General features: G+C 39.8%; 1 protein-coding gene across 1 annotated transcript; it reads right to left on the reverse strand.

The window, feature by feature from the left end:
• Positions 1-22,899: 22,899 nt before the first annotated feature.
• LOC125189880 lies at positions 22,900-24,496 on the reverse strand. Its single transcript, XM_048087105.1, has 3 exons — positions 24,007-24,496; positions 23,736-23,876; positions 22,900-23,672 (listed from the first exon to the last, which is right to left on the reverse strand). The coding sequence occupies exons 1-3, from the start codon at positions 24,494-24,496 to the stop codon at positions 22,900-22,902; spliced, it is 1,404 nt and encodes a 467-aa protein (XP_047943062.1).
• Positions 24,497-25,714: the final 1,218 nt, after the last annotated feature.

The raw sequence follows: 25,714 nt of genomic DNA on the forward strand, positions 1-25,714 counted from the left end.
ATATACTCCCTCCGTCCCCGATTAAGAGTCACACTTTTCCATTTCGGTCCGTCCCCAATTAAGAGTCACATTTCATTTTTACCATAAATGGTAATAGGTCCTACGTTCCATTCTAACTCACTTCACTCACATTTTATTATAAAACCAATATAAAAAAGTGGGCCCCACATTCCACTAACTTTTTCAACCAATTTTTCTTTACATTTCTTAAAACCCGTGCCCGGTCAAACTGTGACTGCTAATGGGGAACGGAGGGAGTACATGTGAGATGGTTCTTTGGTAAATTCATGTAGCTAAAAAGGGACCGTGAATACACAACAAACAAGAAGCCTTTCCTGTTTCCAAAGCTAGCAGCCTTGCAATCTCGAGTATAGACAAGGCCTAAAGGACAATCTTCCAAACTAGAAACAAAATCTCTATATATACCAACCCAAAAACAAATCGCAATACTTCAACTCAATAAACTCTATTCTGGCAGATCTGTGCCTAAAAAGAAAAAAATAAAAGCACAATATTTTCTTGCCAAAGAAAAAACTGCCGGAGCATACAAGACGTCGGGGAAGGTGAAGCAGGATAGAAGGAACCCGGCGAAGCAAGTGGTGGAGCGACGAGCAGAGCCGTAGGCATGGCGAGTTCGGCTGATTGAGAGAGAGAGAGTGGAGGCGCCGATTGGGAGATGGAGGTAGGAGGTAGCAGGTTGGAAGGAAACCAGCGAAGCGAGCGGTGGAGCGTGGCGGCGTGGTGACTAGGAGAGAAGAGCTTTTTTATGGCCATGTTTGGTTGCCAGGATTCTGTAAAGGAAAATAATTTGATTCCTTACATTTTAATGTTTTGGTTTTTAATCAAACTAGCAAAGTAATCAGAATGCCGGAATAAGGAAAGGTAGTACAACTTTCCAGGATTCAGAATCCTAGCTTTTCTTAGGTATTCTCTTTCCCAGTTTTAGAATTCTTACATATATAATGCAATATATTATTATTATTATTATTATTATTTTTAAATACAATATTTTAAAAATAATTTAAAATTATAAATCATACTTAATTTCAGTATAAAAAATAACTATAATTAAATTTATCATAATTATAACTATATTAATATTTATATATAATTATTATTAACATAATAATAATTAATAATTTATTAAATAATTAAAATATAAATGATATAATAATAATAATAAATAATTATTACTATTATTTCATAAATTAATAATTAATCAATAAAATCGTAGTGAAATTTAAATTATAAAATTTATTTAATAATAATAATAATAATATTTATTATTATAATCATTTATTATTACACTTCTCCATGTAACTATAATGACAATTATTGTGACATGTGTAGTATATAGAGTGGTGAGAGGGTTCCACTTCAGTTTAAAATGGTTTGAAATATGGAATTGATAAGTGTTGGGTTTTGAAATTATATAATATGTGCATTTTATGTACTTGAGTGTGGATTGATTATTTTAAATTTTGAATTTATTTATAGTAAGTGTATAAGTCATAAGGGTTGAGGTGTGACAATTATATTATTATATATTATGATGGATGATCCATATTTAAATTTTAAACTATCCATCGTAATAATAAATATAATAATATAATTATTATCATTTGTAACTAATAATTTATTAAATATTTTATATTATTATTTCTTTAAATAAAAAATAATAAATATTTTATTTTTAGTTTGGTGTTTAAATCGAATATAAAATCTTGAGATTTTCCAAACACTGGAAAGTAAAGTATTAGGAATCATATTCCCGGGATTCATTTTTCCAGGAATCATTTTCCTTTCCAACTTTACTTTCCCGTCAACCGAGCATGGCCGTAGGGTTTAGTTTATGGTAACTCATGTTTTATTTTGATTTACTATTTTACTGACATTAATTTAATTTATTAATTTATGAGTTCAAAAATTGGATTGCAGTGTACGAATTTACTTTACTAAATTATATGGATTCAAAAAATTCATAATCTTAATATATACTCAAAATGTTGGAGTTATACTAAATTCAAATTTATTTTAATTTTTTTAATTAAAAAGAGTGAACTACATAAATGGTACCCGATCTTTCACTTTCACTCAATTAAAAATATAAAATTGTATTGATGATAAAAAAAATTTAAATATACAATTAATATATATTAAGTTATTGATTTAATATTTTTAGTATATTTGTTTTAAATATTTATCAATTTATTTTTATTTATAGCCTTTTGGGATATTGGTGATCTGTTCTATATTTGAATTATTTATAAATTAATTTTAATATTTCTTATTTAAATTACAAATTGATTAATTATATTTCGTTTTCTTCAATCCTACTAATATTAATTTATTTTTGTGTAGCCGACGTTGGTGGTTCCATTCAAAATTCCACATTGTGAAGTTTCTCTTAGATCAGTATGCATACATCTCTCTATTGTCATTTGTTTTATTTTATTATATTCCACTCATATTGTAATTAAAATTGTGTATAATGATTTGCCGATTGGTGGGTTGGAGGAGTACTATGTTATTGTGATCATATTTATATTTTTTCTAACTTTTTTTTTTCTTACGTGCTTAAATGAGTAGTACTCATGTATAAATTTGAAACATTTTTTATACTCCTCCCGTCTCATAAAAAGTATGGACAATTGAAATGACACGGGAATTAATACACGATTGTATAGTAAGAGAGAGGATGAGGAGAGTAGTTAAAGTAGTGTTGTTGGACAGTGGACCCCACAATATTATTAGTGTTTAGTGAGTTGTAATTGTAGGCTATAGTGATATAAGTTGTAAATAAATTGATGCATATAAATAATTAGTTGGAAACAACTTTTCATAAATGGACTTGTGTAACACCCGGACTTTTTTTACCTTTTTATTTATTCTCGTATTCACATCGTTTGTGTACCTGAAACCTTTTGCCTTTGTTTCGTTTGTGGGTAGAAGGATTATATCATTTTAGACCTATAACAATTATTCTTATTCTACTACCACAATCTATTTATTTTTTTGAAGCCCAAATTATGGAGAAACCAAAACAGCTTTTTATTTCACCAATTTAGAGTCCTTCGGCACTTCCTTTTCGGTTATCACAATTGATGCCAACTATATGAGTAAATCTCGGCCATATCTCAAGAGTGGACATCCACATATATATCTCTCCACGTTCACAGGCAAAACCAATTTCACAAGTTACATCTTTCTCTCAAAAACCCTAAAGAAAACCATCGAGAGAGTTAGAAAAGAGAGATGGGGCGGGGGTGTTGCCGTGTTGAGAAGGAGGTTGCGCAAGTTCCAGCAGCGAGGACGGCGGCGTGGATCCGACGGAGCGATAGCGACGGGCCGAACAGCAGCGGACAGCAGCAGCGGCTATTGTCAGCAACAGCAGTCACGGCTGCTCATGACGGACAGCGGCTACGATGACGGAGAATTACACCAAGGCAGCGACGGCTCGCATGGATAGAAGCAGTGGGCTGATGAAACTCTCGAGAGTGCAGTGGCTGACCCGGCAGTGACGACGCCGGCAGCTTTTTGACAGTAGCGGCGCTGCGTATAACCGAGGAAAAGAGTAAGGAGCGCGGGCTGCCGGCGATGGAAATCGTGACAGCAACGATGCTGCATTCTGACCGACAGAGAAACTGAAAACTGAGGAAGGAAGATGGCGATGTATGACGGTAGAAAGAGAGAACGAAGACGGAGAGAGGATGACAATGGGCTTGGATCGAGGAGAGGCTGGCAGCTGCGTCGGCAAGAGGCCGGCGGTGGCGGGAGCTCGCGGGCGAGGCTTCAGGGGCAGCAGCGGTGACCGGCGCCGCCATCAGCGGCGCTGTGGAGAGTGCACTGCGACGATCAAATTGCTGAGAGAGAGAAGAAGAGAGGAAGAGGGAGAGATGGAAGTCGTTGCACACAATCGAGAGAGAGATAGTTGATTCTTTTTGGGGAAGAAGAGCATTTATTTTTGAGAAGGGATCAGAATCTTCTAACTAAGATCGAAGGGTAAGGTTTAACATCTCGTAGGATGCATGCTTCGTTTAATTGAATGTATTTTCCTAAAGTCTAATTTTTGCATATTATGTTCTTTTAAAAAGGGCGATTTTTGCATGCTATTTGAGAACGGAAAGGATTGACAAGTGAGGATTTGGGCTTTCTTTTTAAATAAGGGTAATGCCCTAAGTATATTTTTATATGAAAATGAATATTTGTCATGTCGTGTTTTGTTTTATATATGGAACCTATCTGATGTGGCTTTTGCCATCTATGGATAATCGAATTCGGGTCTGACTAGGGAGTGAGTCCCTACTCAAGCTAGTGTACACCAATGGGGATCGTGAGCCGTCTTTTGGGTCGGCCGGTCTAGTGACTTGGAATGTGGCCACATTCCTTGTCATCAATGAATCAGATATGGTAGACATCTATGGGAAAATGACTGATCAGTCGAATTTTACTATGGAAATGATTTTAGTGTCTCGGACATTTTTAAAGTTAGAACCCCGAGGACACTCAATGGTGGCATGATAAATACTTTTTGGTAAAATGTTTTCGGCATGAGTCCACTGAGTGCATCAAGTACTCAGCCCTGCATTCTTTTTAAAAATGTGCAGGTTGAGCTGTGACGAGCGCGGTGGGTGTTGAGAGAGCTGGTGAAGATTTGTGTTTGCTTTTAAATATTCCGAATATATTATGTCTTCATACATAATATGATTCTTCTCTCGAATGCTTCCGCTAAATGTTGTTTCTTTCGAGTTCATTTATTGATGAGATATTGTATTCCTTTGAGTTGTTAGCTGTTGAGACTCTGATTTTATTCGAATTGCCCCTATTATTTCGAGCTTTGGTTGAGTTTCGTTTATTTCCCCTTTCTTCCCCGCTTCTTTAATCCTCCTCTAGTCACGATCAACCGTGTTTTCTATCCTTAGAAAATGCAGTCGTGACAACTTGCCCATATTTTTATAGGATAGACGAAATAAAAAGTACACATATTTTTAAAGGTTAGATGGAGTATATATATCTAATAAGGTATCACTATACAAATGGGATATGATTTATACTAATTAACACATTTTCTAAAATGGAAACATAATTATTTCTATTGTATCGTATATCTTACTTTATTCTTTAACCACTCAACTCTGTTGCCGAATAGAAAATGCTTTACTTAGAGTGAGAAGGGGGAAGTTCAATTTATTAAACTGTACATAATGATATTAGATTTTGTATCTGTTGAATTATTTAAAATTTGTATTCATTAAGTGAAAATCATATGACCTGGCATAGCACAGGTGTTAATACGGGTAGTGTTAAAACTCCGAGTTTGTTCTTGAAGCGACCAAAACACATGAACACAAAAGCGAAACATGGCCATAATAGCTCAAATATTTATTAAAAGTACATAAGTTTTATACAAATTTAAAATACATAAAAAAAATGAATTAACTACGTGTGATTTTTTTTTTCAATCAAAGTTTGACTATATCACTCCAAAAGTTAACAAATTAATAAAATTAAAGAAGTTATACAACTTAGTTGGGATGGATGAAATTTTAAATTTGTGTTGAATAGGCAATCTTCTTTATCTAGAAAGATTACCTACTCTATTTTTTTTAAATGTGTACACAATTATTTTATTTTATAATTTGTTTCAATTATTTATAATTTGTGATTAAATATAATTTTTTCTACTTTTTTTTCTTATACGCTTAAATTAAATTCTTGAAACATTTTTTTTATATGTATCTAATAAAGTGTTAGTATATGAATTGGATATATCTTATTCTAATTAATAAGTACATTTCTGAAATGAAAACATAATTATTTCTAATTTATCATGTGTCTTACTTCATTCCTTACCCACTCAACTCACAAAATATAAGCGTATGAAATTTTGTGCCGAATAGGAAATGCTTCTATTAGAGTCAAGGAGAGAAGTATATTTTTTAATACATAAATATATTAATCTTTTCCCGTACATAGCACGGGTGTTAATACTAGTTACTACAAAAATGTCACAACATTAGTTGTGTGTCAAGCTAGACTTTATACTCAGTGTGGACAATTTTTGACATAATACAACAACTAGATATGAACATGCACGAATTGGCAATCCGATTAGCTAACATTAACTAACTTGACATTCATGTCTCAAGTATAAATGTGTTATAGAAACTTATCTTAGAACCTTTCTTTTCCATAAACTGTATTTTGATTCTCCGCTCATTGATTTCAAAGAGTACATTTAACTTTTGAGATGTCACAATGCTTAAGAATATTTGTGGTAGAATATTGTGATTTTGAAGGGGATAAGTAATTAAGCAAGGTGGGCAAACTAATTTATTTCAGATACTTATTTTGAATTACTCTAGTGTGAGAAAGCTACCTAAGTTTGGAGTGTGGAGTGTCATTTGTGGTTGATATTAGATTGTCAAACGTGATTTGGAAGATAAAAAGACTAAACCTTTGTTTCTCAATGACAAAACAAAAGTAATTGAACGGGTGGGGGTCGGGGGGGACTAAGACTAGAAGGGTTAGAAAATTAGAGGAGTCGAAGACAGTAGAAAGTATCAACAATGCGACTACTTGCATTGCAGATACCCCCAAATAGATTAGTCTACATACACTGAGTGTGTTTGTTTGCGTTCAGCAATAAAAATGAGAGATTTCAAAAAAAAGGAATATATTCGTTGACATTTCGTGATTTGGGATTAAATTTTTCGACCTTTCGGAATATGGGATTAAGGCATGTGAATTTTTCAAAATAAGGGATTTTACTTTTTTATGTTTTTTCTCTTCTTTTGTCTTATTATTTTACTTCTAATATTTTATCAATCGACAATATTACCTTTTTAAATTTGGACCCAAATTCAAAAAAAATCAAAATAATTATGCTAGAGATGGACTAAAAATTTCTGCTGCCTCTTTACCTTTAACTACCGACCGGTCTCCACCATTCCCCTCACTCCGCGGGAGTGAGGAAGATGAATCTGATCCATGATATATGGTAATCAGTTGAATAATTGCACCAGTAAGAATAGGAAAGTGATTTTTTTAAAAAAATATTTGCATTAAGGTTGACTTCTCGAATTAAAATCCCTTCAGAAACGACGAATTTGATCTCCACAATGATTTAAATCATTAATTGGTTGATTACTGCCTTTAATCGTGGAATCATTTTCATGTGAAACTTTCTTTTGTATTCAGCCACATTTCAATTTATGGAGCAGCTAAAGGAGGACCATTAGAGGAGGGCGGAGGCGGTTTTTGAGTAATGGAAAGAGGAGGGGGAAGAGGCCGCAGAAATTTGAATCCCTCTGTCCAGAATTATGTCGTTTATTTTTTAGAATTTCAGTGGCTAATTTAGTCAATTGATAAATATTAGGAGAAAAATAATAAGAGAAAAGAAAGGAAAAATAATAAAAAAAAGAAAAAAATCCCTTATTCTGAAAAATTCGCATGCCTCGATCCTATACTTCGAAAGGTCGACGAATTTAATCTCAAATTACACAAAAATGATAAATATGCAATGATAAATAAAAATATGACATTATGCAAAAATGATGCATGTTTCAGGTTAGGGATGTCACGTATTTTGATGTTATTTTACTGTTTTGAAATTATATTTTTTGGCAGTATAAAGTTGTGCGAAATGGTACTACAAGATAACAATATAGTGTATAGAAGTTCGGTATACTGTACAATACGACATGTGAAGTTCAGTACAATATATCGAAATATCGATATAGTAATGGTAGGATAATTACACCATACATACAAAATGTTTCAATAATGTTTCAAATTAGTACAAAAAGTTTAAAGTTAACGAATATCATACAAAAAGTTTAATTAGTATTTAAAATTAGTACATTCCGTCTAAATTGTTAACACCGTTAACTTTTCTTCTCAACTTCACCCCCCCTTATCTCCACTGCCACTACCACTGCCACTGCCACTGTGTGTCACCGCCCTTCCCCCAATCTCAAGCAAATCCAAGATCATATCCTCCATAACTCCCACTACCATCACCATCTCTTCCAACTCTTATATTCCCTCCCATTCCCTTCCCACACCTCTCCTTCATCCCCGCAAGTTATAATGGATAATCATACAATCAAAATGACGAATTGGGAGGATAATCGGAATGAACGGTCAACTCTATAGTCATATAAGATCATCATGCAGAAAAAGATCCAAATTTCAACTCACAATGATCAAATGAACAAGAAGTCCATCTTACAAGAATGTTCAACCCGAATTGAATTCAGAATATAAGATATATTACTATCTACAAAAACAATGACAATCATGAAAGGGTCAATAAGAAGCATCGAGAATCTTCAACAAGGCAAGAGCCTTGGTTTTCCCTTCTCGCTCCCGCTTTGCACAATATGGCAAATACCCTCAACCACCCTGGTCTCCAACTTCCCCCTCTAATCCCTCGCCACCTCCTCCCCTCCACACTGCACAAGATTGAGCAGTGCCGCTACCGCGTTCTCCTTCGTTCGGTAGCTCGACCCGGTCGCATTATCCAGCAGATCCATAAGCATCTCAATCCCCAGCACCTTCCTAAACACCTCCCAGCTCTCCTCACACTCCGCCACCTGCGTTGGATACGAATCCCGGAATCCTACCCTTTTGTGCAAACTGCATTGCTGGGATTGTACGCCGCTTGCAGGCTGGCTAATCTTGGAGAGAAGGGGGTGGAAGGAATCGAGAAGAAAAGTAATGGTGTTAAAGTAATATAGATGAAATGTACTAATCTTGAACACTAATTAAACTTTTTGTATGTTGCACGCTAATTTTAAACTTTTTGTACTAATTTGAAACATACTTGAAACATTTTGTATATATGGTGCAACTACCCCGATATTATCCATACCAAAGTTCGATATACCGTAATTTGGTACACCAAAACTTTTGATACAGTAACGATATAAAATTCAGGAAGAAAGGGGTTGAAGAAAATTCAAGTAAAAAGGACGCAAGATGGGTGCAATAATGACCAGGATGCAGGCCACAGTGCTTGAGCAGGAGAGGGAAGGAAATTGCTAAGAAACGGTCAACTATTGGGAATGACAGAATTGTCATTTCAGAAGAAGAGAAGCCCTAGGGTCTGAGGTAGGCCACCCTATAAATAGAAGATCAAATGAAGAAGAAAAAAGTTACACATTTATGGATACTAGCTCCATCACTCTCCTAGCTCGCTCTTTAGTCCGGATTTTACTTGAAAAGCCTTCGGCGACCTGCCGGATGTGGAATCGTCGTTCTATTCCAACCAGTTGCCACCGTAAATTAGAAGTTTTCCAGTCCTATCGCTTTTCGGAGCCCAAAACAATCTTTACTCGCTTTATCTTGTGATTTCCTAGTTGAAGTACTTGCTATTCTTGCATTCGAAGTTGGTCTAAGTTAACTACTTTAGTTGAAACATCTTTTGGTTCTATTCTTGAATGCAATGAAGTTTATTTTGGTTTTATTTCGTGTTTCAGTTGCGCTTGATTTCATTATGCCTAGTTAGATAGATCTAAAGTTTTTACGTCAATTTCGTTTGTTTGCATGTTCGAACAAGTGTTTCGGGCACACAGTCTTTCTTGTTTGGTTTTACTTGTATAGCTCTTCTAACAAGTAAACCTCCTCTCACGATTCTATTGCAAGTCAATAGATCATCACAAAATATGTCACTCAAATATGAATCATTATCCAACACTTAGAATCGAAGCAAGTAATACGAATACCAAAAACTTGAATGATATAAACCAATAAAAGTTACTAACACATTCTAAGAATTCTTATAGTTTATGAAAGATGGTTCATTTTTACATTTAAGCTAAACTATGGGCGCCAAAGTTTCAATTACCAACTCCCTTGCAGTCCAACAACTTCGAATCCTGGCGCCATTTTTGCCCCCAAAAAGTACTCCTAAATCCCTAATCGCAAACCCTAGCAAAATTGTATCCAAAACAATCGAATTCCGCCTCAAAAACCTTCGAATCTTAGTCGAGAACAGGTAATGGATAGTGCAAGAAAGACCGCGTGCCCGGAAAATGAAGATGTGGCGGCGTATTTGATGAACAAATTGGCGCAGAGTTCCAAGGGGATTTCCGACAATATGGACATGACGCTTTCATAGGCCCATTCAAACATAAACCCAATTAGAAACCTCAAAGACTAGACGCGGATTAAGTGAGTGAATGCTACTGGAATTACCCTGGATGAAAAAGTATTTTTCGGTGTGAGAATCGCCGAAGTTAGAATTAGTTATGAAAAATATTATATGAGTCAGATTATAAAGAATGTAACAATTGTTATTGAATTTGCTGGTTTAGGTGTAACGAAGTTCAGCGATCAATATATTAACGAAAAAGGCTCAAATGATTAATGATGTTGATCAGGGACGGACCTAGCGTAGGCCAAGCCACCGCTCCGGCGGGGGCTTGGCCGGCACCGGACCAGTATTCCGCCATGGTTGCCCGTGAAGTGTGCATGTGTCTATGAAAAAATTGAAATGGAAATACACGATGAAGAAGAAGAGAAATGGAGAAGTTTTAGTGGGAAACATGAAAAACTTACAAAAAAGTAAAGCTAGATTATGTCAAATCTTATAGAGACGACAGTTAGCAGTACAACCTAATCAATCCAATAAATTTTCCTATTTTATTCTATTCAATTCATTGGTCAGCATTTTCGATCAGTACTTCTAGTTATTCTAATTTACCGATCCAATTTTTTCATTAAATAAAACTATACAAATGCGCCTTCCCCTTTGATTAAATAATCAATTATTTAGGTATTCTAAATTAGAGCTGAATATTTTATTTATTTATTCAATTTAGGATTGCATTTTTGTAATTATAATAATGATTTGTGATGTTTATTAATTCTATTTTTGGGAATAGTAAGTTAGAAATGTAGGTAGTAACTTGTGACTATAATTTATCATTACTTTCAAAATGGAGATTTATTGAATTTTTGTTCATTATCTAGCATTTCATAAAAAGTGTAAGACATTATTTATACAAATGAATAATTATTATTGTTACTCCCTTCGTTCTGCGGTAGTTGAGTCATTTCATTTTCTGCACTCGTTTTGCAAAAATGATACTCAAGAGAGAGTCAAGTAGGTGACAGAATAAGGTAGATAAAGAGTCTTATCTACATTATTCTTTCTCTTAGTTTATTTTTTCTTCACTTTAATTATTATTATTTTTCTAAAATGAGTGCAGAAATGTAAATGACTCAACTACCGCAGAATGGATGGAGTATTATTTTAAATTCCAGAACCGACTTCTTAATATTTCTGCTTCCGTCCCTGATGTTGATAAAAGTTAAAGTATTATTAAACTTAATTATTTGAAGTATAATGTGGGTAGAAGCAAGAAAAAATGTGAATTAATTTCTCTTTAGTACTGACTATAGAAGAGCATGTTGGTTTTCCCATATTAATTAAACTATTTTTCTTCCTATTTCTTTAGTAGGAAACGAATTATTTTCCCAAACATATGGGTTCATATGGATGCAAAATTAAGTAGAATGATAAAAAAAGAAAATTCTAGAGAAATTATATAACAAATGGCTTAATATAAAGGTGCCAAGTGGCTAAGAGCATCTCCAATAGCGGCTAGCCCACCGGCTAGCCGATTCGCGTCGCTAGCTGGTCGGCTAGCTGAACCATTGGAATCGGCCAGCGCGTTTTCGGCAAGAGAATAGCCGAGCGCACACTGATTTGTGGCCGCTGACTGATGCGCTGGCCGCCATTGTGGCGTGCCGATCGGCCAGCGCTATTTTTAGTTTTATTTTTTTGAATTTTTTTGAAAAACTATATATACGCGATTTTAGTTTCATTTTCATTTGCACCACTTGTTTTAACAAGTTTTCTCTTTCTCTAATTTCGTACAAGAGCAACATCGAAGGAGTTCACCTTCTGGGAATGCTATCTGGTGCTGACGGACTCCGAGAAGTTCCGGGCGGGGTGCGACGCTGGGTGGCCGAAGAAGCAGAAGCTGAACTATTCCGGCGACATACAGCGGCAGCAACGGCGGATCCCACGACCTCCCCCGAATGCCGAGGAGTTTCCGACCCCTCCATCCTTTGCTCGTCGCCCTCGCCTGGTTGGCCAAAAGCAGGCGCAACGGGCAGCGAGGGGATCCTCCCCCCTATCGCCCTAGGAGGTCCTCTCGGCACCCCCCATGCGCGTACACCTTATTCTCGCGTCAAAAAAATTGGCTGTCCATTTGGTACTTGAGTGAGATGTGGATTTATGTTCGATTAATTAACGATTACGTAACATTCGGGTGTCGTTGATTATAGTTTGAGCTTTGTTTGAATGGATTGAACATTGAAGAGCTGGGAGTTTAATGGTCAGCGAAAGAGTGTTCAAAATTAAAATCCCTCGATCTAGAAAATCCTCTAGACGCTGGGTCTAGGAACTCAGAGAATCTTGAGCTACCTGTCGTTGGACACACAATCACTACCTTAACCCACCCTTCAAAACCCTCAACCTGCTTTAGCGTAAGTAAACATGTTCAAAGACCCGGAAACTATTTTTGGCTGCTGCCACGCAATTTTTGGGGTTGAGACTTACTTCCTAGACTTGGGAATTTAAAGAACTTATCCTAACAGCTAGATCTAAACGAGATCTTTAAAGCATGCATAAACCAGAATTAAGCAAGACAGTTACTGGACCGAGCGAACAACTTCCTAAACTAACCTAGACTTGGGAAGAATAAGACGTGGGGACCATTCCCCAAAATGGCATAGTACGACTGAAAAGCTGCAAAATAACTAACCTAAGGACTAACTAACAACGACATCATCTTCTCCAACTTTTATCATGAAACAACCAGTGAAAAACAGAGCAAAACGAAGATCGAAACAAGGTGAACGAAATTAAACCGATAGAAACGAAGAACATGTAAAACTAATGCGGATCTACGACTACTAGACGAGGCAACAAAATCAAGCGAAAATAAGTAGATCCATCCATGGGACGCTTAATCCACTCCGGATCCAAACCATCCACAACATTCAAACATCATTTCCATCTCCGATCCTCACAAGTTTACGTAGATTCAACCAATCAACAACAAATTTCTCACAATCTAACTCCAAACTCAAATCAACCAACAATAATCAGCAAATCATACCCACAACACAACAATAAGGTAAACGAAACAAAAGTAGCGACATCCATTGCAAAATACGAAGTATTCAACGACAATAACGAAACAGAGCCGAGCCTCGAACAACGAGGACTCGGAAAGTACGAAAAGTAAACTGGAAAGCAAATGATAATTGTTTCTTCGCCTCTTTTTCCTGGACTTCGTCCAGCTTATACCTCTAGATGATTTTTATTTATTTTTTCTTTCCTCCTCTGGACTTTGTCCTGCTTATACCTCTAGGTATGCAACCTTTTTTTTTAATCTCCTTTCTAAATTCTTCTCCCTAAGCATCAGGTAGCAACCCCTTTTATCATGTTAGCGACATCCATTGCAAAATACGAAGTATTCAACGACAATAACGAAACAGAGCCGAGCCTCGAACAACGAGGACTCGGAAAGTACGAAAAGTAAACTCGAAAGCAAATGATAATTATTTTTTCGCCTCTGTAGAGATGGTGTTGCTCCACAATCAAGCTAGAACATGAAACCCCGTGCCAATTCTCCGTGATAGTGTGTGTAGAGAAGTGTAAAACTAAGCTAAGAGCCGAAAAAGTGATGGAACATGTTCTCTTCATGTTGAGCGCATGCTCTTATTTATAGTGGATAGAGCTTCTAGACTGCTTCTGTGATCCCCATTTTACCCTCCAATTTAATGCTCCTCAGTCTAGTAGCTCTTCCTTCTTTCGCTCATTTTTCCCGTTAGCTTCTTCTCCCAGGCAATCTTCGTCTTCTTCCTGAGGCTAGCGATTTCTCTACACACCTGGCTTATAAAACCTTGTTAGACCCAGGAAATCACAGAATTTTACCACATAACCAATGCATGAAATTAGCCTTATCAAACTGCTCACACTTAAACCATACTTGTCCTCAAGTATAAAGACAAAAAAAAGAGAGAAATAAGGCGCATTTCGATGCATGGTTATTCCCTGACCAAAGAAAACTCCTAGACCTAGACACTAACATACGAAAGAAAAAGGAAAAGAAAATAACACTTAAGAAAATAAAACACATAGGCATAAACTAGTTCAAATTTTTAAGCGGTCGTCCCCACAAGCTTAAGGTCAATCAAATAGTCTACACACTCCAATTCCTTCCCTTCCCTTTATCTACCTAGTCGGTTTGTCAGCTTGTCCAGATGGCCTATAGCTTACTAATTGTTGGATTCGCTCGATCACTCATTCCTCACCAGGGATGTTGGGATCGATCGCTCTTAGTTAATTCCTGCCACTGATGCTTCGGGTTTTGAGACTTTCTCCTTCTATCCTCCTTTCCTAATTTTTTTCTCTTTTTTCCTAGACTTCGTCCAGCTTATACCTCCAGATTATTTTTTTTATTTTTTTTTCTCTTTTCCTCCTCTGGACTTTGTCCAGCTTATACCTCCAGGTTTGAAACTTTTTTTTTTTTTTTTATCTCCTTTCTAAATTCTTCTCCCTAAGCATCAGGTAGCAGCCCCTTTTATCATGTTAGCACTCAATGTTAAGGCTTTTAACTCACATCAGTAGTGGGGCTTCACAATTAGGTCAGCTAAGGCAGCTTCTATCGTTCTTGCCTCCTCCAAACCGATTTCAACTTTTAAAAGAAAGAGGTCTCAAAGTTGCATGCATCCTATTCTCAATTACTTTTACTAAGGGAATCTTGCCTTATTATTATCACCAGTTCATGCTAACACATAGATCCTAAAAAGAAAACTAATTCCTAGACTTAGAGACTCTAACACATGCTGAGCACACACTGCACTAACTCTCCCACCCCCTCCCACTTCACTCCAGCTTGTTCCCAAGCTATCCTAGTGAAGGGGGGAAATGAGGGAGTTGGTGCACATAATAAAAAAAAACACAATAAAACTTCTCACACTTAGACCGAGCAACGGGCTAAGTGGGAGAAAACAAAGACATAAAACAGGAAATAACATACGGAATCTAAACAAAAACTTCTCACACTTAGACCAAGAATTGGGCTAAGTGGGAGATAACCACCTTATCACAGAGAAAACACATGCTGAAGGAACACATAAACTTCTCACACTTAGACCAAAGATTGGGCTAAATGGGAGAACACACAAGAAAAAAATTACACATGCTCAACACAAGCAACATGGATATATATAAAATTAAAAAAAATGAAATGACTGAAATATAAAATTTACTTGGTCAACTGAGGGAATTCAATTCTGGGTCTGGCTCCTTTGGGAGCCAGACTTGGGTGGTACGTTGGGGCGGTTCACTTTCACTTTCTTCTTCGCCGGCGACACCGACACTTCCTCTTCAGACATTACAGGGGGTTTTGACAGGGGTTTTCTCACAGAGATAGACGCCAGGGCTGGAGACACAAGCGGGGCTACCGAAGGCTTGGAGGGGGGTGGAAGCTGCTGCTGGGAGGAACTTCCCGGACCGGGCTGCCGGACCATTTTGCTGGGTCCAGCTTCTGCTGGGTCTAGGGAAGCACCTCTCCCAACCATTCTGCCATTCTCTTCATAAGCTTGACCGCATCGGTCATCTTTTCATTCTAGGCAGATGATCGTCCAGCTAGGGTATCCAGACTCCCCTTAATCTCCTGTAGCGCCTTCTTGACTCCCCCAATTTCTTCTCTCACCTCAGCCATCTCCTTCCGTAGCTCTGCCACGTCCACAGTCACCACATCCTCCACCAGCTCCGGTTCACGCTTTACTTTGTCCACATTGGCCCCTATGTTGTAGAAGCACAACTCCTGCCCTTCCATGTGTAAGAGCTCCTTGTTGAAAAAGTACTCCATGCTAAATAGCTCCAGGGGCTCGCACATTGTAACACTCGGCTCTGTCTTCCCATTCTTCATAACGAAGTTGCGCTCTATGTAGGCGCCTAGAATGTGGCAGGTGTGCATGTGGCGGGAAGGGTTGGCAGTCATCTGATGGCAGGCCTAGGCTAACCAATACCCAAGGTGAACTTTGATGCATTTAGACATGCACCATGTAAAGTAGAGCTCTGTGGTGGTGATGCTGGAACTGGCCGTTCCCATCAGATTGTAACCAATGAATTTCTAGGCAAAACGGAGGAGATGATCAGTGATGTGGATCCCTTTTGATACGCTGGTTTTGAAAGTCCCACTCCTAGCGTGTGTCAAATATTCCCAGGCAGTTTGTGATGAAAATGCAGGGGTGTCTCTTGGTGGGCCGTATACTCTATCATCCCAAATGCCCTCGTCATCCTTAGGATTTGTAAATAGCCCCATCCTAAGAGACCACTCCCTTACACTCATTGTATGCTCGATGGTGAAAAGACGGAAGGAGATGGAGTTCGCATCCGGATCGGTAGTTGCCTTGAATCGGAAAGTGGAGAAAAATTCCCGGGCCGCTTCCACTGGAACCTCCTGTTCGCTATGGTTCAGGAGCCACTCGAAGCCTATTCCCTTGATGTGGCCAAGGAATTCTTCCTCGGATTCTATCTGCCTCAGAGAGTCCCTGTCATATCTCTTCCCCGATTTGGCCAGTTTCCCTACTGCACTTCGATCCTTATGCGTTTGTGTTCTCCTTGGGTCGTTGAACTTAGCCGTAGCTCCCAAGAGCTTCTTTGTGGTCCAGATCTCCTCTCGCTCATAGTTGGGGACCTCCTCTTCTTCTTCAGACTCTTCCTCTGTCTCACTGTCGGCTTTACCAGGTCTAGGAGCTTTGGGCAACGCACGAGGAGATTCCCTGACTGAGAGGAGCCTCTGTGACTTCCTAGGCCGATGAGTAATGGCTGTCTTTCCTTTCCTCTCGCGCTCCTTGGCCATTCGACGCTCTTCTGCGGCATCCACTTCCTCCTCAGACTCAGGAGTTTCTCCCTCCTGCACACTCGTTGCTCCTGGGGCCAGGAACCCTGATTCCCTCGACTGGTTGCCTTCATCGATTTCATCTAGCATGCTTCTCCGTGCTATTCTCCTTGACTTCCGCAGATCTACCGGTGAGTCCTCTGGCACCTCCTCCAGATCTACTACTTCCAACTGCCCGTCCTCCCTGGGCCTCTGTCCTACAACAACAATGGGGACCTCGTCCCCTCCAGAATTCCTAGGGATTTCTCCCTCAGCACACATAATTGGGGTTTCCCCCGTAGATTTATTCGGAGTCTCCTCCTCAGGTTTGTTAGGGATTTCTCCCTCAGACACAATTGGGGTTTCCCCCTCAACGAGCAAAGTCGGGGTTTCCCCCTCAAAATCAAACGGGGTTCCCCCCTCCACATACAAACTCGGGGTTTCTCCCTCCACATTCTTAGAAACAGGGGTTTCCCCCTCCACAAATATAACCACAGGGGTTTCCCCCTCCACCGACTGTAAAGCAGTTGCGTTACCTTCCCTTGCGACTCCATCCAAAGAGTAATCCACCGCCATCCTATCAATTTCATCCGCAAATCCACTGACGCTTTCCTCCCCGGTTCCGCTGCCACCATTTCCCTGTTCTACAATGTTCTGCATGTGTCGGATCTAGGGTTTTGGAATCCTCTAGGTTTGAACTCGGTGGTTGCGCCGCTGATTCTTCAGGAATTGCCTGCGATTGCTGACGGAACATCGAAAATCGGGAGAAAAGTCTCTTGGCCTCCTCTTTACTTCCGAACTTCTCCTCCACCTCTTTCAAGAATGCTTCCTCCTTGGGATTTTTGACGGCAGAGGAGTCTGGAACAGAAATCGGGTTCCATTCTGAGCGTATATCGAGCGCTGAGAAAATCAGTTGAGCCGGCGGTTGTCTGGACGACTCGCCGGACGGTAGTTTGGCTATGGGGTCTCCCTTCTTCACGGTGGTATCCTGTGCTTTCTTCATAGTTACCTGCAAAACTCACAATTTCTGGGGTAGATTTGGTTAGGGTTTGAAACAATTTTGGGGAGAAATTATTGAGAGAGAGAGAATTGTGAGAGTAGAGAGAGAAGTGATCGGTTGATTTCTGATTTGAAAAATGTCTTTGGGCCTTTCAGAGTGGCAGGCGAATGGTTGCGATATGATGTAAGCATCCGTACGTTCCTCGAAAAGCGAAATTCCAAAAGCAACCGTCTTCCCTCCAATTTGCAAGACTCTTCCTCCCCCTAGCAACTCATAAAACAAAAGAAATGAAACACCAAATTCTCGGGTCAAAGATCATGAGTGACAAAACAATTTCCCCAGGGAGTTTGGTGCTTCGGAAAATATTTTTGGAAGATTAAATATTTTTTTAATTTGTTTGGATTTTCTTGTGTTAAAAAGCAACTGAACTATTTACATAGCAAATGAGTATCCTCAAGATTTCCTAGGTCAGTGTACAAATAAACTTCCGTTCCCCATTTTATCTGACCTAGGAATTCATTGAGGATATCCACTTGCCTGACCACTTTAAGAAATAATAGCAGATGCATGTAGTGGCGTCTCTTCCACCACATGCAGATCTGCATTATCTCTGTATACCTTCACTCTGTGCCCATGGACTAGGAAAGGAACTGAGTTTGGGGCGCTTCGTTGAATCTCTACTGCTCCATTTGCTCGAAGGCCAATGATCGTGTATGGCTCTATCCACTTGGATTTCAACTTACCAGGCATTAGCTTCAGCCGATTGAAAAAGAAGTACTTTCTTCCCTACTCGAAGTTCCTTGACCCGGAGGTTCTTACCATGCCAGAGTTTGGTTCTTTCTTTATACCACATGGCCGAGTCGAATGCCTCCAGTCTTAGCTCCTCCAATTCTTGTAGCTGCAGCTTTCGTTCTTCTTCACAGGCCGACGCCTTCATATTCATCTTTAATGTCCCAGTAAGCTTTATGTTCCACCTCCACGGGTAAATGGCACATTTTCCCGAACACCAATCTATGCGGTGACATCCCGATCGGTGTTTTGTAAGCAGTCCTGTACGCCCAGAGAGCATTGTCGAGGTGCTTACTCCAATCTTTCCTTGTGGTGTTCACCGTCTTTTCCAAGATGTTTTTGATTTCTCTGTTCGAGACTTCAGCTTGACCATTCGACTGGGGGTGATATGGTGTAGATAGCCGATGATGTACACCATATTTTCTCATAAAAGCTTCTATTGTGCGGTTAAAAAAGTGCGTTCCCTGGTCCAAGATGATGGCTCTGGGCACCCTATACCAATTGAAAAAATTAGTCCGCAGAAATTTAGCTACCTCCTTTGACTCACAAGTGGGTGTAGCCTTTGCTTCTATCCATTTGGATACATAATCCACTGCAACCAAGATGTACGTATTCCCATATGAAGATGGGAAAGGGCCCATAAAGTCCATGCCCCAAACATCGAAAATTTCACAAACTATTATTGGATTCTGCGGCATCTCATCTCTTCTAGAAATTCCCCCGGTCAGTTGACATCTTTCACAGACTTGACACAATTCAAAAGAGTCCTTGTTCAGAGTCGGCCAATAAAATCCACTGTCCAAAACCTTCCTGGCAGTTTTCCTAGGTCCAAAATGACCTCCACAGGCTAAGGCATGGCAGTGGTTTAAGACATCTTTCTGTTCCCACTCTGGGATGCATCGTCGGATAACCTGGTCTGAGCACATCCTCCAGAGGTAGGGATCATCCCAGAAGTAGTATTTGGCTTCACTCTTCAGCTTCATTTTCTGGGCCCGAGAAATTTCTTGGGAACCTGACATTTCTCCTGTGACTAAGTAATTGTTGGAGTTTGTATACTAAAAGATGCTTCGAGCGTACATGCCTTTGTACAGTCAGCTTGTGCATGTATACGAGAAACGCCACGTCCACTTGTTTACCTAATTATGAGAATAAATAATATAATATAATGGTTTATTATTGAAATATGATAAACAAGTCTAAGGCTTTTTACTAAGAAGGTCAAGTAGGAAAATTCGATGAATCTTCTCATGAGTTTTCCAATAGGGGACTTGGCCAGATATAGTAAGAAGAAAAACGTATTCACATCCTAGATAGGCTTTGGCTACCTATTGGTACGGTTGCGGTGTTTGTGATAATTCTCTCTTACCTAAGACGAGATTAGTAACACCGGTGTGGTAAAGCACTGAAAGGATCTAATATGGAATGTATTCTTTATTGCTATCTACTGTAAGAATATATTTCAGAAAGTTTAGTATTTTCTACTCTATGATATTAATATCAATATTGTTTATTCAATCAAACGCCACTTTGACTTATCAATGTGAGAGTTTGTACGTAACTCAAGTTCATGATATCTTGCGTGGTAGTAATTGAATATATTGGAATATTATTTCATAGAATTCGCGTACCCAGTGTGGTATGATTAAATCCCTAATGAGTGATCCCCAAGAAGTGTTTGAAAAAGGAATTTATTATTCAGAAAACTGCGCAGTTGGAATTTATTCCACGAATAATAAATAAAGTTTCAAACTAGAAAAACTCTTTGGAGAATTAATTTAATTCTAGTCACATAGTAGACAAAAGAATTAAATTGACGGATCAAGATAATCTTAAACGCGGGAAATATTATAAAATAAAATAGACCCAAGTTATTTGTAATTTGGTGATTTATATGGGAGTGCAATATTATTCTTTAGTGGAACAAAATAATATTCCATTGATAATATATTAAATCATGGGTCATTTGATTTAATTAGAAATTTATCTAATGGGTGAGCCCAACATCTAAGTCATTCCATGGATCCCCATCCTAGCTCAACAAGTCCATTATAAATAGTGATAAGATGTGGAAACCCTAGTATACCACAAGTCACACCTCTCAACCCTAACCCTAGCCGCCACTAGCGTGGCCTCTCTCTCCCTCATTTGGCTCGATTTTCGAGCCTCCAAGAAATAGGGAGCTAGGGTTTTTGGTTTGATCTTGTCTTGTTCATTCAAATCCATAGAATTGAATCGAGATAGATAGTTTGGTGTAGTGTTCCTCCTAGATCTCATCAAGACTATTTTGGTTGTTCAAGATCCGCCCACACGGATGAATAACCAAGGACAAGGGAATAGGTTGGAAGATTCACGGTCGATAAACCAAGGATCTCCGGGTGGTGCAGCTAGCAACTTCGATCCTATGATGGATCAAGAAGAGGTAACAATCGAATTTACATCAAATTGCATGATTATGTGTTTATTTGATGTTATATCTATAGATCTATGTTTATTGCATGAAATTGGAGTCGAATGCATAATCACCTAAATAGATCCGTTAGGGACCTGTTTGTTTTCCGTGTCTTCCGCTGCGGTAGTCCCAACAGTAATTAGCCAAGTCAGCAAACCATGGCCATGCTTTCATCGGGCGCTTCCCCCTGTCTGATGTTCCTAGACCTGTTACTGTCAACACTGCTTCCCAGTCAATAGGTCTAGCAGACTTCCATATATAATAAAGATGTTCCTCGGGGAAGGCATCAGGTATAGCTTCATCCGTATCCCCTTGGAATATTCGGCTTAAATGATCTGCAACTTTGTTCTTCGTCCCTTTCTTATCTTTTACCTCCCAATCGAATTCTTGCAGCAACAGCAACCATCTAATCAACCTTGGCTTAGACTCCCTCTTGCCAGGAGATACTTAATCACAACGTGATCAGTGTAGACTATTACTTTCGACCCTAATAGATACGGTCAAAATTTCTCGAATGAGTATACCACTGCTAACATTTCTTTTTCTCTGGTATCATAGTTCTTCTGAGCCTGGTTGAGGATCTTCGAGGCATAAAAGATGACATAGCTTTTCCCGTCAATCCTCTGACATAGGACCGCTCCCACTGGAAAATCACTTGCATCGCACATTACTTCAAAGGGGTAATTCCAGTCTGGCGCGCGGATTATCGGGGGGAAAACAAGTCTATCCTTCAGTATTTGGAACGCCTTCTTACACCCTTCATCAAAATCAAACTCCACATCATTGTGCAAGAGATGCGTAAGCGGTTGGACAATTTTTGCGAAATCTTTGATGAACCTCCTATAAAAGCCTTTATGACCCAGGAACCCTCTATCCTTCTTCTGATTCGTGGGGTAGGGCAGCTTCGAGATTACATCCACCTTGGCTTTATCCACTTGAATCCCTCTCTCAGAGACTACATGACCGAGGACTATTCCTTCGGGTACTATAAAATGGCATTTCTCGAAGTTTAGGACTAAATTCTTCTCCTGACACCTTCTCAATACCAGATCCAAATTGGCCAAGCACGCATCGAAGGAATTCCCATACACCGTGAAATCATCCATAAAAATTTCAATGCATACCTCCAACAGATCTGAGAAGATGCTCATCATACAACACTGGAATGTACCCGGTGCATTGCATAATCCAAACGGCATTCTTCTATACGCATAAGTGCCAAACGGGCAGGTAAAGGTTGTCTTCTCCTGATCTTCAGGATCCACATATATCTGGAAGTATCCACTGTATCCGTCTAGGAAGCAAAAATATTGCTTTCCAGCCAATCTTTCCAACATCTGGTCAATGAAAGGTAAAGGAAAGTGATCCTTTTTGGTGGCTTCATTAAGCTTCCGGTAATCAATGCACATTCTCCATCCAGTCACCAATCTAGTAGGTACCAACTCATTCTTGTCATTTTCAATAACTTGCATTCCCAACTTCTTTGGCACCATGTGAACTGGGCTGACCCATTCGCTGTCTGGAATGGAGTAAATAATCCCCAAGGATAGCAACTTCAAAACTTCCTTCAGAACCTCTTCCCTCATGTTTGGGTTTAGCTTACGCTGCGGGTCTCTACGCGCCTTTGCCCCCTCTTCCAGTCGGATGTGATGCATGCAAAGGTCGGGGCTGATTCCCACCAGGTCGCAGAGCGTCCACCCTATGGCCTTTTTGTTCCTCCGGATTACTTCCAGTAGATCATTCTCCTATTCCGCTGTCAAGTGGCTGTTGATTATCACTGGGAATGTTTCATCTTCCCCAAGGTAGGCATACTTTAGGGTCTCGGGTAGTTTCTTCAACTCCTTCTTTGGTGTGATGGCTTCCTGGGGCAGGGGGTTTTTCTCCAGACCTCCTGTTGCCATTTCACCCAAGTCAGTTCCCTCGTCTGGGCCCCTCACTTGAATAGACCCCGTAGACTCGAATGACAGTGGTTGGTTGCAAAATGCCATGATCGCTTCATTAATCTGTTCGTCTGTCAGGTTCCGAGTTAATAGGGTTTCACACCATCCTGCTACCTCCTTGTCAACAGACTGACTCAGCTCCAAATTGTTAAACTGTTCCTGCATTAATTCGATCTCAAGGTACTCCTGGACCAGGGGGTTAATAACATCAACAACATGCAAATTTTCCACATCCAATGGTTTTTTCATAGCTTCATCAATGTTAAAGGTGTATTTCTCTCTATGATAGTCTAGGCATATAGTACCGTCAAACACATCAATAATAGTCTTAGCGGTGCGTAAGAATGGCCTTCCTGAAAGCACTCCGCTAGACTCAGCAGATTCAGTATCACTCATTTTTATTACATGGAAATCAGCTGGGTACAGGAAATCATGCACTTTTACTATCACATTCTCCAGCACACCTTCGGGTGAAATGCATGTTCTATCGGCTAACTGAATTACTACTTTCGTATCAACCAGACTTACCTCTATCAACTTCTTATATATCGAAAGTGGTAACACATTTATCGAGGCTCCTAGATCACACATCGCATGCTCAATTTTTATGTCACCCAGAGAAATGGGCAAAGTGAACATACCTGGGTCTGTGCATTTTGATGGCATCCTCCTCTTCTGTATCACAACCGACACATTTTCTCCAATTACTATCTTCCCGTCGGGCTTGGTTTTTCCCGCTATGAACTCCTTAATGAATTTACTGAATATAGGAAGCTTCAAAGCTTGTAGGAAGGGCAGGTTGATCTCCAGTTTGCCAAAAATCTCCATGAAGTCTTCGGTGTCGTCCTTCTTCTTTTTGGCTTCCCCCCCGATGAGGGAATGGCTTCATGCGTTTCAACGTTCCTGCTGGACCTGGGACGGACGATTCTCTGACTTTTTTCCTTTCTTCCTCAACCTCCACTCCAGGCTCTTGGTCTAAGAAAAATGGATCAGCCATTCGAGGTAGTGGTTTCTCCAGGTCCCCTTTTTGAAGACCGTCTTCCACTCTGATATTCCTTATCTCAGTATCCTCTAGGTCAGGGGTCAGTTTCCTGCCTTCCTTGCTCGTCAAAAGAGGTGTACTCTCATCTTCTTTCATCACCGGACCTTCATAGCCCCGTCCTGACCTCAAAGTTATCTGACTAATATTTGCAAGATCAGGTGGTTTTACTGAAGCTGGTATCCTTCCCTCGTGTCCCCTCATCTCATTCAATGACGTGGCCAATTGCGACATTTGCTTGGCCAACATATCCATGGCAGACTTCTGCTCCTGTTGTGTATCTTCAATTTTGTGTACCACATCATTGTTTGTATGCATATTGTTCTGCATGTATTGTTGAGAGCTGACTAGGTCATGTACCATATCATCCAGATTCCTCGAAGGTTTATAGTTCGATTGATTTGCACTTGACCCCTGATTGTGGCTCGGTCCACTCCCCTAGTTCGGGCGATTGTTTCCCTAACCTCCTTGATTGTTGCCGAACTGGCTCCCTGACTCTTGATTTCCCTGGTGTGTATGCTGGAAATTCTGATTATTTCCAGTGGCGTTCCTCTGGTGTGGAAATTCTGATTATTTCCCCATGGTGGCGTTCTCTCCATGGTGCCTCCTTAATCCTCCACTGATTCCAGCTTGTATTCTGATTATTTTGATTCCAATTTCCCACTGCATATACCTGGGCTTGGAACTCTCCATCGGACGGTGGACCATAACAGAGCTGGAGTTGATTTTCCTCTGGACCTGGCGGTTTCTCTTTCTCCTGCGAGGTCGGGGAATTCTTTTTCTTAATCGCACTCAGAAGTGCCTTCTCCAACCGATCTATCATGTCCCCAACTCCTTCTCCTTCTTGTTCCTTGATTGCGTTAGCTGAACCTCTCCTCATGATACGTGGGTGGTCGTATGCCTTCTTTGCGTCGATCAGCCTTCCCAAAATCTCACGTGCTTCACTTGCCTTGTTCTTTGTAAAATTCCCACCGCTCGAGGAATTCATTAAGTCCTTCGACTCAGGATTAGCTCCTTCATAGAACAAGTAAAAAGTCTCAGCCTCCATCATCCTATGATTGGGGTAGGCGTCGAGCAGCCCCTTAAAACGAGACCAGTACTGACTCAAGGACTCATCGTAATCCTGCTTGCATTCCTGAATCTCCTTCTTTAGGGCATTTGTTTTGTTGGACGGGAAGAAATAGTCCAGGAATTCCAGTTTGAAATCCTTCCATGTGTTGATCGAGTCTGGTGGAAGCCTCAGCAGCCAAGTATTAGCCTCCCCCTTAAGGGTAAATGGGACTGCACGCAGGCGGTAGTCCTCCTCAGTGGCATCGTTGGGTCGCTTTTGGATACTTCACAGCTTACTAAACTCGTTTAGGAATTCGTAAGGACATTCATTCCTTCGTCCAGAGAATGTAGGTAAAACACCCAACACATTTGTCTTGATATCAATAGTCCTCTGGCGCTGGTTCGAGACTATGGCATGGGCGGGTTCACTGTCCAGATGCGCGGTGAGTGAACCTATCTCCGGGTCGGGATCCTCCAGGTGTGCTATATCTATGTCTTCCTCCTCCTCGGTTTCGGAGTGCTCTGTTTCTG

Source organism: Salvia hispanica, chromosome 5, assembly GCF_023119035.1.
Source record: "Salvia hispanica cultivar TCC Black 2014 chromosome 5, UniMelb_Shisp_WGS_1.0, whole genome shotgun sequence".
Lineage (NCBI taxonomy): Eukaryota > Viridiplantae > Streptophyta > Magnoliopsida > Lamiales > Lamiaceae > Salvia > Salvia hispanica.